Source organism: Eleutherodactylus coqui, chromosome 8 (assembly GCF_035609145.1).
Source record: "Eleutherodactylus coqui strain aEleCoq1 chromosome 8, aEleCoq1.hap1, whole genome shotgun sequence".
NCBI classification, from domain to species: domain Eukaryota; kingdom Metazoa; phylum Chordata; class Amphibia; order Anura; family Eleutherodactylidae; genus Eleutherodactylus; species Eleutherodactylus coqui.
In genome coordinates, this window is record NC_089844.1 from 117,166,596 (window position 1) to 117,181,339 (window position 14,744).

At 43.8% G+C, this 14,744-nt stretch overlaps 1 protein-coding gene across 4 annotated transcripts in view; it reads right to left on the reverse strand.

Annotated features, from left to right (window-relative positions):
* The window catches only part of EEF2K (eukaryotic elongation factor 2 kinase), a 63,617-nt gene extending 50,822 nt beyond the window's left edge, over positions 1-12,795 (reverse strand). For 3 of the 4 annotated variants that reach the window (XM_066576278.1, XM_066576279.1, XM_066576277.1), the window contains exons 1-2: positions 12,605-12,795; positions 1,236-1,561 (exon numbers count right to left, since the gene is read on the reverse strand). In XM_066576278.1, coding sequence (XP_066432375.1) covers positions 1,236-1,481 — 246 coding nt within the window. In that variant the 5' untranslated portion in view covers positions 1,482-1,561; positions 12,605-12,795. The remainder of the gene's footprint in view (positions 1-1,235; positions 1,562-12,604) is intronic. The other variant, XM_066576280.1, reaches the window with a different exon arrangement.
* Positions 12,796-14,744: the final 1,949 nt, after the last annotated feature.

Sequence of the window (14,744 nt, forward strand, 5' to 3'; positions counted from 1 at the left end):
TAACTACACAATCCTTATCTCCCCTGACATCTGCCGATGGAAGAGAGTCAGGAAGCCCTGATACCCATTAGATGATCACCCAACTGAAATTGATGGGTTCAGCCGATCTATATCTAAAGTGTATGGCCACCCTTAGGCCTTATTCACACAAGTGTTTTTACGTGGCTATTTAGCTGCGAAAAACGCCGGCCGAAAATCGCAACCATTTGAAAATTGGATTGCAATGTATTCGTTTAGATGGCCTTTTTTTTAGCTGCATGAAAACATTGCAGCCGGGATAATAAGACATCGGTGGCCGATTTTATACTCGGTTGAAAAAGATAGGTCTCGCCCCATTTTTCGGCCGATATACGCTGGCGGCTTCCATAGACTCCCATGGTAGCTGCTAACAAAGGGAGGGGAGGGAGTTTGGCTGCAGCTAAAACATGTCAGCTGGCTCTACTGAGCCATTAGAAATAATTCTGAGGATTTATCCAAACCGAAGGAATTCTGAGCTGCGGCATATATATATATACCGCACCCGGCCGTGTGAATGGATGAGAAAACGCTAATTTTAGCATGACTCTCTCGTTCATACGTTTTTCGGCCGCGATGCAGGCGGTGTGAAGACGCATCGCCCATGTGAGGCCTTATATAGACATTCATCTCCATGTAAGTATGATGTCCATACAGAAACCTATATGGCACTACTAGAGTGCTACCATGATAGGAAAGTAGGAACAGCATTATATTGTGTTAGGAAATTGCAATTTATGTAATACTGAGCTCTAGTCTGAAGTGGACCCACACATCACAGGCCGACGTCTTTTTAATTTCTTAGTTTCATATGTATATTAGATATAATTTGCTTTTTTTGTTGTATTTCTTAACCCAATTGCTTAAGGGTCCCCACAATTCAATTCTCCAGTCCAATCTGACTTTGAGTGTGGGCATGGGGGCGATACAATTGCAAAGCCAACTGAACAGCACATCCTACTGGAAGCTCCAACCCAAATGTGAAACCGGCCTTACCCTTATAGTAACCCCATTATTTTACAACTTCGAATGGCTCCCACTCTGAAGGATACGGCTTGACCAGGACATAGATGGCTGATTAATTTCAATGAGCCCGGTATCATTTTTTATTTCCTCTAAAATGATCAGTCAGCGACCACCTTCCTGACTATTACATTCCTGTCTCTTCACCTAAGATAAAAAAAATGATCATAAATAGAAATTAAATTGCTGTTGCAGACCTTGAAGTTGAAGGAGTTCCGGGGAGATGAGCTGGTCCCATATCCTCTATCCTTCGTCAGGTTATCAAAGAAGCGGGTCTTTTTCGTCTTTGCCAGATGGTGTGATGATACATCATCAGTGATGGAACAAATGAAATAGTTATCTTCCTCGTCACTGTCAGCCTTATTACAGTCTGAGCAGCGATCTTTCAATATGTGAGAGTTATCCAAGCCCTCCATTCTGAAAATGAGGTCTTCGTCTGCCATAGTTGCCGGTAAGGAGGGATTATTCGCTGAAAGACTGAACTAGCCAGACTGCTTCTGTAGATTAGCATTCAGGAGAGGGCCTATAAGGCAAGATACATAATGACAATTTATAGAAGTGATACCAGCACACGCCAGGGGTAAATATATCAACCGCAATACCAATATATCAACCGGAATAACAATATTACAGATTGCACATACAATACCAGAAATCTTGCGGTTTTTCGCTGTGGACAAACCGCGAGATTTCCATCGGGATTCGGCCCAGTGGGAACCCAGCCTAAGTGAACGAGCCAATGATGATTTTTATGCCTGCATAAAATGAGTGATGAGCGTAAAGAAAACGCTTCTAGTTTATCATTCAGTCATTGTCTCGCTTTTGGACTGAACAATTATCATTTGAACGATTTTTTGACCAGTAATTGGCGAGCTGAGATGGGCCTCTCTTAACAGACCCTAAAGTAGCTGCCTGGGCTTTTTTTATGATAAATCCGTAGATACTATTTAGCCCTTTATCTTGATGCATCTCAGATTTGTCTCCTAGCCGATTTGCCATTAGAAAACACCCTTTTTACGATTATTTGTGCAGTAAATCTCACACAGTCTTGCCAGTAACTCTTTCTCCATAATGGAATATGACATGAACGTGTGGAATGCACACCAGACAGAGTACACTCTGTACCCCAGTCAATGCTTTTTGGCCTAAGGCCTCATGTCCACGGGGAAAATCAGGCCCGCTACGGATTCTCCATGGAGAATCTGCAGCGGGTCCCTCCTGCCCCGGCCCGGCGGATGCGCAGGATGACGTCGGTGACGTGCCCCGCGCATGCGCCGGCCCGAAGCAAAATGATCCGGCCGCGACTGAGAGAAGATGGCGCCGCGGCGAAGAGAAGAAACGGAGCGGGTGAGTAAAATCTGACCCGCACGAAAATGGAGCATGGTCCAGATTTTGTCATGCTCCATTTTTAACTCTTCTCCTGTCCGCGGATCCGCACCCCATAGGGATGCATTGACCACCCGCGGGTAGATAAATACCCGCGGATGGTCAATAAAAGTGATTTTTTTTTTAAATGGAGCATAAAAAAATCTGGACCATGCTCCATTTTCGTGCGGGTCTCCCGCGGGGACGGCTCCCACGGGCTTCTATTGAAGCCTATGGAAGCCGTCCGGATCCGTGGGAGACCTAAAATAGGAATTTACTCACCCGCTCCGTTTCTTCTCTTCGCCGCGGCACCATCTTCTCTCAGTCGCGGCCGGATCATTTTGCTTCGGACCGGCGCATGCGCGGGGCACGTCACCGACGTCATCCTGCGCATCCGCCGGGCCGAAGAAAGAAGATCCGGCCGCGACGCAGAGAAGATGACGCGGCAGCGAAGGAAGGATCCGGAGCGTGCGGGAGGTGAGTTAATTCTAATTTATTCTTATTTTCAGCACTCATGTCCGCGGGGCAGGAGGGACCCGCTGCAGATTCTCCATGACGGGCCTGATTTTCCCCGTGGACATGAGGCCTTAATATACAAGATTATATAATTAAAGAGGTCCCGTCAGCTCTACTGAGAAATGAATTTTACTAAATATGTGCAAATTCTTCATGAAATAACAGAAGCCGCTTTTCTTAGAATTTACTGTTGTGTAGTTCCTCTGTTATTACTTTTAGGAATGTGTGAACAAATTATACATCTGTGTTACCAGTTGGGGGGAATCTCCTACACCAATCTCATACTGCCCAATCAGTGCTGATTATGAAAGACACACCCATTTGACAACAAATATGGTGACAGCCACTTGTCAATTTATTCATACAATGCAAAGTGTTATAGAAATACTATTATATGGTGAATGCAAGTATTTAACAAAACAGACATATTATAAAGGGGGTTGTGTTGTTCTTTAAATTTATTAATGAGAATAAAGTTGAATAACCATCTTTATAGTAAATGCTATATAGTTGTGTATGCTCCATTACTGATGCTTTCTGCTAGGCCCTATAAATATGGATATATTAAGGTTGTGTACTATAAGGAACTCTCAGCATATGATCCCCGTAGAGGTACATGTGGCCCTACTGTACCCTCGTATATGCTTTCAAATTTATACAGAATTTTTTTTTGCAGTTGGAATCTGCAAAAATACATTATGGAGCTATTCTTCCTTAGAAATACTGCTTCTCACACATATGGCACCCAATGAAAGCATCAAATGGTGGCACACATAGTACCCTGTGGTTGCAGAGGATTCTATTCGCCTCAAATACCACGCACAGAGTTGTTTGTATGATTGCGATCCCTTCTTGCAGGGATTACATTTCCCAAGCCTCGGCCAATGTGCTTTATGACTATTCTATAAAAGCCCATTTTCACACATCAACAACTGTACTAACTGCTTAGAAACAATGGTATCGACTCTTGACCAACGAAAATTGTGGAAATGATTAACAACCTAGCCATTTATCATCTGCACACTGATATATAGCCGTCCAATGGTCATGGCTATTCATTGTCCAACATTGCAGTTACATACAAATTTCATATTGTCGAGCATTTGCCATTTTTATTTATATTGCATACAAGAAAGTAATAGAACTGGAGAACACACTTAAAGGGGTTTTGTAAAAAAATCACTTACTAAATGACTACTGTGTAGCACTAATTTGGCCAGATCACATATTACTGTATATTAAGGGGTTGCAATATGATGAATTCCCCTTGGGGCAGATTAAGGCACCCTGTCCACGACCATGTGTTCGCCGGCGGTAAATCGCTGGTGAATCACGCAGGCTGAAGCTTTCCATAGCGTGGCTATGGAAAGCGCCGGCCCCGTGTCCACGAGCGGAGAATCATTGGCGCGGTGAGCAATTTGCAGCATGCTGCGAATTGCCCCGATTCTCCGCAGTCAGCCTATCTATTAGATTAGTGTGCGGCTCCTGCTCCCGGGTGGCGGCTCCCGCGGGACTTCGCAACGCCCGTGGATAGCCGGCCTTAGTCTGTTTTCACATCTGTTTGGAGAGCAGCAAAAGGGAATCACCTGCCAAACGAGATCTGTGTTATGACGGAACCCAACAGCGCTGAACGGAGAACATTAACTATTTTGGTTTCCGCTCAGTAGTTTGGCATTTTATCGGGACGAGAAAGTGCTGCATGTGACACTTTTTCTTCTAGTATTTTGTGCCAGATTTGCAAAGGAACCTGCGAATGGAGGTTCCAGCGCAGATATGAAAGCGGCCTTAACAAACCTATCTGAAGGGAAATCTGTCTTTGTTCCCCAAGGCCGAGTGAAGCTTTCATTTTCCAAGAGAATTAATAGAAATGAAAGCTGCGCTGCGTTTCGTGGCTACGGCCAACAAAGAGAGTTTTTCTTTTACACTGTTTCAATGAGAGGAGAAAGGAAATCAAAATCCTGTAGTTGCTCCATCGGCGGAATACAGACTGCATTCTGTCGAAAGCAATGTTACAGGGGCCGTTGCATATTGTAAACAGCCTATATATAAAATACAAGGAGCTTGGAATTAATACCGTTCTATTCTCCAAACTACTCATAAACAGAAATTCCCTCATCGAAAGGTTAAAGTGGCTCCAAACCAGATACCAGGATCCTACTGTCATAAAAGGAAGCAATTTCCAGCCACTTCATAGAGAGGAGTTGTCACCACTCCAGGATGATTGTTGTCTCTTTTTGTTGGGCACAAGCCACCAATTAAAAACCTGAAGAATAGCATTTTGTTAGGCAAGAGACACCAATTAAATGGGCACAAAGCAACCCCCTGTAAATAATTTAGCAGTATTGTCAGTGAAGTCATAAACTGTAATATCACATGTACAGTAACCGTAAAGGTTTAAGAAGACGTCTACGTGTTCTTCAAGGGTTACCAGCCAAGCAGTAAATTATAGTGCCATCTTGCCAGTCTGAGAGATGCTTTACTCAGCCACACCTAAGATTAGCAAGCTCACTCTCCGTCCTCATACCCTACCTCTGCGTCATTTCACCAAGAGTTTGATTTTTTCCTATATACTGTTAATAGGGCTTTTCCAGGATGTCAAGGGAACCTGGCAACAGTAATGCTTCCTACACTTTGGGTAGCATCAACCTGGGACAAGTACACATGCTGTGCCCTTGTATGTCTGTATGTCTTATTCTGAAGTACAGAAGAGTTTCAGAAAAACCAACTTTGAATTTTGATTCTAAATGGCACCGGTACACAAGGAGGGGGACAGCTGTCACTCTACACAGATGAGGAGAGGCCAACACGGTGCCGCTCCTATGACTTAGAGCGCCATTCGGAATCCAACTTCAAAGTATGTTCATTCTGAAACGCTGCAGAATTTCAGACTAAGACATACATGGGCACAGTACATACCTGTCCAGTGTTCATGCTGCCTGAGGTTCGGACCGCATGAACCTGGTGACAGGTTCTCTTTAATGTGCCTATACACTTTCAACAACTCTCGAATGAACAATCGTTTGTCCGACAGAATGCTCCAAACGTTTAAGCTATAGTGCGACAACTCTGGCTATGCTTATCTATCAAGGAACGAAAGGATTGGACACTGAAATCCAACGTGCCTGGTCCTTCTTTAACTGGCCACTGTCTGTCAGGGCAAATTGATCCACCTCCATTCGTATCAGAGATGTCCGGCCCTACCATTACCAATGGATTTGGATTACTAAACTCTAATGCTTATGAGGGCCTTTACTGATGACCTGTCCTAAAGGTATTCATACACATTACACTTAATTTAATGAAAATGGACGATTTCTGCCATAACAAATATTTACTGTGTGGAATTTAATAACGAACGATCATTTTAGCTGACTGAGGACATAGCTGATTGATGGTGGTGGATGCCATCCCAGACTTATGGGTTAAGTATTGTTTAGCCTGTAACTGCTTCATGAAGGGAATCTGTCATCTAGAACATGCTGTCCAAACTCCATGTATCATGTTATAGAGCAGGAGGGGCTGAGCAGGCTAATATATAGTTTTATGGGAAAAGATTCGGTATAACTTGTATTTTATTCATTTATATCGCTTCACATTCTGAGCTTAGAGGTCCAATGGGCGGAGCTATCAGTGATTGACACTTATCTGTGTATGACTGTACATACAGGGGGCAGCTGTCAATCAATGATAGGACGGCCCATTGGACTATAATATGAAGCCTGCAGTTGGGACAGTATGTTAGAGCTGAAAGATTACCTATAAGTACCAATATTGTCATTTAGTACTGTACTTTTGCACTTCATTATTTTTTGTCTGGTCATAACCATACTGTATATTAGTCACTTCAGTATTAGGACTTTTTTGCATTACAATTCTCTTTGCTTGCATAGATATCAGGCTTACGCAACAGACGCCGTTAGTGCGGTTGTTTTACATCTGACGTGTTTATTTGATATATTTTGGGATATAATCCTTGTTCGTCCCTTATCTTTGCTTTTACTCTTTTGGAAGATCTTGTTGTGAATCTACACATTTGATATAATATAGAATATGTTAGAGTATGTTATGTTATACACCTTTTCTTAGGCTGGGCTCACAAGGCCATATACAGAATCCGCTTGCGGAGGACCGCAGCGGATTCCAGCTGCGAGCTTGGCCGTGACCCTGTGTACAGCCCCGTAATGTACTGCGTATGACCACGTACTCACGCAGGTGATAAAGCGTAGTACACCTTTTTTATTTTGCTTTGTTTATATTTTCTCTTACTGATGACGCAGATATCCGCAGCCCGTACACAGTGGAGTTGCGTATGGAATGTGGGTATGTCCATGACCATAGAGAACCATGGGCTCTATGTTGCAGATATCCGCAGTAAAATAGAACATGCTGAGTTATATTTTCCACAAGCGGATTATGCGGAATTGTGTAATACAGTGCATTTGATTGATCCGCGTATTACCGTGGAACAAACGCTTACAGAATCTACAATCCCTATCCAGTCATGTGAGACTGGTCTTATTGGTTTCCTCTGGAAAGAAGTTGGCCAGGTTTGAAATTTTGGGCCAGTAGACGGATGAAGGATGTTTTATTCTAAGTAAGATCATTTCTCCATTGTCACTGACCATGTATGGCTAGTTTGGACAGCTGAGTCTCTGAAATGATCCTTCACCACATGATCATTTGTTCAATGGCTGATCAACCATCAGCCTACTTCCATTTAAGGTGTATATCTTTAGAAATGGTTATCAATATCAGATTGGTGGGGTCCATCACCACTGCCAATCAGCTGTTGTGGTGCCCAATCTTCTTCATTATTTACCAGGCAGTGCCGTACATTATATAACTGTTGTGGCTGGTATTGCAGCTCAATCTCATTTACTTGACTGGAACTGAGCTGCATAAATGCCAAGTAATCGATGAGCACCATGAAGAAGAGGCACCCCACGGCCTCTTCAAATAGCTGATCAGTGGGGGGGTGATAGACTTCCATTATCTTATACCGATGACCTACCCTATTAACCTCTTTAAATTTTTGGCACAACAATCTCAATGGAGAGTAGGCTTCAAATAGTGTATGATCACCTTTACACACTACTGTCATCCAGAACAACAAGCAATAGTTTGCTGTATTTTTCCTAGTCCTAACCTCACATTTTCCAGCAACCCCTTGCTTGTTCAGTATCTGTACACAATATACCCTGAAGTTATGCATTGTAGAAGTAGTGCTTACACTAGATGATGTACATCAGCTTGTACACGATGGGGTGCATCTATTTTAGCATTTGGTAATAGATGGATTTCAGGAAGATGGGGGGGAAAGAGTGTGACCACCTACTGTATCTTGAACTATATGAGATTATCAAAACTCTATGGTTCATTGTGCACTGCACCTGTTTAGCAGCATGGTGCAAACTTACAAAAAGTGTTTCTTTTGCATGCTATTCTTGTAAGTATAATTTGTGGGGGTCCTGATAAATATTTCAACTCTTAAGATGTCACTGCCAGGTAGCAGCGGGCTAGTACTAGCAGATGTTTGCTTTGGAAATGCTTCCTATTTATATTACTGAGAAGAATGGATGAAGAAACAATATACTTGTACATGCATAGAGGAAAAGTTAATTGTTAAAATGAGAGTTCAACTTCTGGACATAATTCCCCTTCCCTAGGTAACACATACCTATACTTGATATATAGTACGGAGGGGGTGACTTGCTAAGCATCATGATGCAGTCACCGCCGCTTTATTCTCTAATGCACAGCAACACACTTTGCTATTGACTTGTGCCAGTGATTTTTCATGCTAGCCTGGGGGGCTGAAGTGTAAACCCTTTTAATAGAGTGGTCGGAAATAGGCCCTTGGTTGTACATCTGCAGCCAAATAAATCACTTGACTTCATAAGCTTCCATGCAGCAGCTTGATAATTACAGTATATTACATAAAGCGTATGACATGGCATCTTTTATCTGGAAATCCCTTAAAAGGGGGGTTTATGCAACTAGACTATCCCTTTGTAGAATGCAGTAACGGGTCTGGCCGATTAAAGCTAAGAAAGTCTCTGCAGGAGAAATACAATGTAACACGTTCAATATGAGGCCGGGCTCACACGGCCATAATTCAATGTATGCCGCCCACAAGAGACATGCGCCGCCAATCACCATGGACTATCTTGGCATGTATGTGTGCGTAATACGTGCCAAGATAGGACATGCTGCAATTTTCGCGCGTATTTTTTGCAATTCGTGTAAGCAGTACAATGTAATTGTATGGCCGATTGCTACTGTGTATTACGTATGTAAAATATGCGCAGGTGATACATAATCAGCACATGGTCATGTGAGCCTGGCCTTAAATGGAGATGATACTTGTGATGAGTCCTTAACAGTAAGGGGCTTTATTTATAGTGGAGTTGCACTATGGCTAATAGATTGGGGGGCACCTATCACATTTATTTTAGACAAGGGGTGCCCAGTTCGGGTAACTACAAGCTACTCCACATGTAAATTTGGTAAACATTTATACATTATAGGACAAAAGAGAAATCTACGCTGATAAGAATTACCTAGGCTGGACACAATGAAAGCAAATTTGCAATTGTGACAATCATTAGGTCACTACCAAATTTCAGCCTTTGGATGTAAACACAAAAACGTTTCCATCCACTGACAACAAGCAGAGAGCATGGATTATTTACGTGAAAATAGGGATATTCTGGTACTCAAATATTGATGGTGTAATAATAGCCATTTAAGGGTTTTACTGGGCATTTACTATTGATGACCTATCCAAAGGACAGATTATCAATAGCTGATTGGCATGTGTCTACTGCTTGGGATTCCCGCTGATCAGCCAATCTTCTGGCACGCTGTCATTGCAGCAGAGTCAAACGTCCGCATCATGATCACAGCTGGAAGTGTAATAGAAAGGCTTTGCTCCCATTGAAATCAATGGGAGGGATGCTTTCTATTACACTTCCTGCTCTGACCGCCATTAACAGCGAGAAGTGTAATGGAAGGCATCTCTCCCATTGATTTTAATGGGAGGGATGCTTTCTATTACACTTCTAGCTCGGACTAACAATGTGGACATCAGCCCGGAGAATCATCTGATTGGCGGGGATCGTGAGCGGTAGACCTCAGCTGATCACCTATTGATGATCTATTCTAAGGATAGGTCATCAATAGTAAATGCTCGGAAAACCCATTTAATATTTGATTGGTGGGGAAAACAGGACTGGGCTGCAGTACCATGCACTGCTGTATCTGTGAAAACAAAGAAGGGGACAAGTCGGCTCTCTTCTTCTGCTGATTGGGCGGAGGGCTCCAAGGGGTCAGACCCCGTTTTGGATCACGTAAGGATTGCAAAATTCAGTGCACCCTAGAATAGCACATTTTCAGCATACAGGGACATTACTAGATCATGATATAAACCAGACAACTATTGTGATATTATTAAAGTTAGTAGGAACTACTTGTGATGTAGTCATTTCCTGGCAATTTTCCCAGAATTCTCTTCATCTACCATGTGATATGTAGGTGTGTAGAGCTGCACGGTGTCACCACAGTGTAAAACAATTTACAGGCTCTTGCAAAAGTAAATATATTTTTCTTCATGCGCAAAGCCATATTGTGGATCCTCGGTGTATAGATACAGAATGTGGTGCCTATAGATGGCTACGGGCCCATATACAGAGCCCCTCACGGAAGCACCATAAGGCCACATTATTCTAATGATGTTTTTTCCTTGGCTCACAACGCACATTTGTTGTCAGGATCTGCGTTGGAATCCATGTCATCTTACCATCCTACTGACTTTAATGGGAAGTCAATTCTTGATGTGGTTTCTGCATGTGGATTTACCTAATGAGCAGGCCGAAATCCATATGCGGATCTGCATGCCAAACTGCAGAATTCCAGGGCTCAGCCTCAGATTTCTGACGTGGCGGATCCGAAAAATCCACTGTGGATCTGCAACATTAACCTTTTCCAATCCAGTTTGTATTCTGGTTTTCCTAGGGGCTTACTCTTTTTCTGCCATTATACAACGGCACTATCTGCTGGCTAAAGCCAGTACTGCATGAGGTGACACGTTGGATATGATTTGACAGCAGAGAGGCTGGCAATAAACAGTAAGAGAACCCCGACAGACGTCTTCCAACATCGGAGCTGTACAGCCTTAAATCATAATGTCTTCAGACGTCAGACAGTGGAGTGGAAAGGGTTAATCATCTAAGGGCTCTTGCACAGGAGCATCTTCTCCTGCACGCCGCAGGTGTATCTCCCGAAGAGGTTGGGAGCACACAACAGTATGCAACACATTGCGTACTTGCTGCATGCTGATAATCCCCCATACACTATCTTGGCGTGTATTCGCATGTAATATGCGCCAACATAGTGCATGCTACGATTTTTTGTGCGCACAATTCACATGCTGTGTTTGTGCAAGACAACGTTGAAACTATTGCAAAGCTACTGCGCACAAAGCGGCATGTGCGATATGCGGTAAAAAAAACACTCGTTTTTAATCATTCCGTGTAAAAAAACGTTAAAAACGCCAATTAGGATTGGGAGTCGAGCTTGTTAAAAATTAATACATGCGAATATACGTTACTTACGGGCAAACGCATGTATGCATACGCCCCCGTGTGAAGGAGCCTTCAAACCAGATTCACACAAGAGTATTTATGCGTGTAATACGCAAAGAATAGAACCCACTGAATTCAATAGGTTTGTTCAAATGCGCATATCTTACGTGCGCATTTTGGTTGCGCAAAACTATAAGCAGCATGCTTTATTTTCCTGTGCGTTTGCGCAAGGAAAGAACATATATTAAACTCATTACACTAAGTGGCCATTTCAATATCTGGAGCATCACTGCGTGTTTTTTGTGTGTGCACAATGCACACGTGCAAAAAGTATAGTGATATACGCTTTTGAACGTGCAGATACGCAACGCACATTACGCAAAAATGGAGCGCAAATATGCATACGCTTGTGCAAATCCGTCCTAAAATACGCTGCACATTTATCTTCCGCTTGGATTGTCTAATCTTCCTGTACAGCGAGGGTTAACTGGAGCCCTCCACCAAATCCTTCCACTGCCTGTTTGTTTTCTTGTACCATGTGCCCTCCAACATGGAGAGCCCTGGTGCCAGCTGCTGCACAACACTCCGCTGCTGCAGCCCGTGCACGCTGCTGGGGGTCCAATGCAAACTGAGGCAGAAGATTATCCAAAACTACACATGTAGCATAAAAATATGACGGATCGTGAGGTTTGGGGTGCAAGAAATGATGACATCTGGCTGCCATCTGCTCAGTGGTCCTGCCAGCAATGCCAACACTGACCTGTTTACAGAGGGACCACAGTCCACAGTCCGCCTTCTGCAGAGTATGCACCCCTCACAGCTGCAGTAACAATTTTTGGATGTATTTTGCAATTGTTTTGGTGCCAAAAATGATATTTCTTACTGATTGTACCGCACAAAAAATAATAGTTCCATCTATAGGCAGCTGAATGCATCATTATACAGGGTGATGCACAATACAGAGATCACTGCACATATATGGCCATGCAATATGTCATCATAGCAGTCGTGCTGGGACTATACAATCCAGCAGGTACACATGGAAGGAGGCTGTATAATAAGGCCAAGCAGAGGGGCAGTAAGACGACATCGCTTCCTCTTACCTCGCACACAGCCTGGAGATCCCCTTGAAGAAGGCAGGATGTGGAGATGTGTGGTGCTGGGAGGCAGCGAGCTGGCACACAATGAATGGGCACAAGCCTATCCGTGCCCCCTGTCCTGTGGTCTCGCAACCCCTACAGCACAGAACAGGCTGGGCACTGCCTACTGCCGCTCGGGTCCTGCTGACTGCTGACTCCGCCCACGTTCCCGCCTACTGCGCCCGCAACCCCGCCCCTGGCGCGCGCTTCCCGGCGGGCGGGCTGAGGCGTGAGGGAGCTGTGTACTGCTGCCTGAGGAGGTGGCAATGGCTGCATGCTAAGTGTCCTGTGCAGTCCTGGTACATAATACACATTATTATACAGGAGCTGCAGCCATTGACCACTCTGGCCATGCACACAGCCTAAGCTCAGACCACCATGTTGTAAAACCTGTGCAGGGAATCGCGCAGTGTCGCGTTTTTGCTCGCGTGCGCCGGCACATGAAGAGCGTATGCAGTCGTAGAAAAATGTGTAAAGAACACCGTACATGTGCAATGTAATTGCATATGCCCTTCTTTCCGAACGCACCCATAGCAGCAATGCACGTGCGTAATGGGCGGTGAAATAGAACATGCTGCGGTCTTTTTTATGTGCGTAATATGAGCATGAAATATACGCAGGTGTTAGTGGAACAAAGGACTGTCATTGACGCCATTCACTGCATATCGTGTGCACGTAATACAAATACGTTTGTGGACGTGTATAATTCGCACCTCAGGTTTAGGGGTCTGTGACACAAGCGTATTCTACCGTGTATTACACACGCCGTGCCAACCTTTACATGACTCTGAATGGTGCGCTAATAAAACAGCATGCACTATCTTGGCACGTATTACGCACACATACATGCTAAGATAGTGTATGGGGAGGGTCGGCACGCAGCAAGTATACAATGCGTTGAGTACTACGTGCCGGAGATAGACGTACAGTGCGCCGTAAAAAACGCTCGTGGGAGAGCCCGTAGACAGCAGAAAATACAGGGAAAACTAAATTAAAAGTCTCGGGGGGGGGGGGGGGGGTCTAACAAAGTGGGGGGGCTACCGTCATACTCTGGTGGGCTAGCATAGAAAAGGGGGTTAGCAGTCAGCTCCTATTAAACCCAGTGGGTCCATTCAAACAATGGCGCAAACACATGAGTTCTCATTTTACACAGCACTTCTGCATGCACATTGTATGTACACACAGCTCTGCAACATGCACAGCTTTACAGCATATACATGCACTCATACAGCTCTGCTACATTCACATAGCTAATACAGTACTACTACATACATACACCGATCATACATCTCTGCTACATACACACAGTTCATACAGCTCTGCTACAATCACACAGCTAATACAGCTCTACTACATGCACACATAGCTCATACAGCACTGCTACATACACACACAGTTGATACAGCTCTGCTACATGCACACACCGCTCATACATCTCTGCTACATACACACACAGTTCATACAGCTCTGCTACATTCACACAGCTAATACAGCTCTACTACATGCACACATAGCTCATACAGCGCTGCTACATGCACTCACACAGCTCTGCTACATGCGCACACATCTGCAGCTGGCACGTTAAACACTGATTTTATTAACACTAAACCCCTGCATACAGGATTTTTCTCTGACCTATATAACACTCGTCAGTGTAAATATAGCCAGAACAGTTTTAGGAAAAATGCCACGTTTTTTCCCCTCTTTTTTTTAACGCCATGGCAGTTGTTAGCTGTAAGATAATAAGGAAATATAAAACTGCAGTTTTTTGTGTTGTTTTTTCACTTTTGGTTTCTTTTTTGGGTCACCTGTGTAGTTTTTTTTTTCAAAACAAAGCTTGCTGTAGTTGGGTGTTTTTCAAGGTGTTTTCCTGTAGGTTTTTCTATAGGACTGGAAAAACAGATGAAAAGAACACATATAAAAAATATCTGCAAAAAACCCACCCAAAAGCAGGTGTTTTTACAAGCCAAAAACACGATAGTAAAGCCGTGTGTGAAGGAAGCTTAAGGCTGGGATCAAACGGAACGGATTTGCCACAGAAATTCGGCGTGGAATTTCTGTGTGGCAAAACCGCCTGCGGCTTCTAATCCCGAGATTAGCCAGT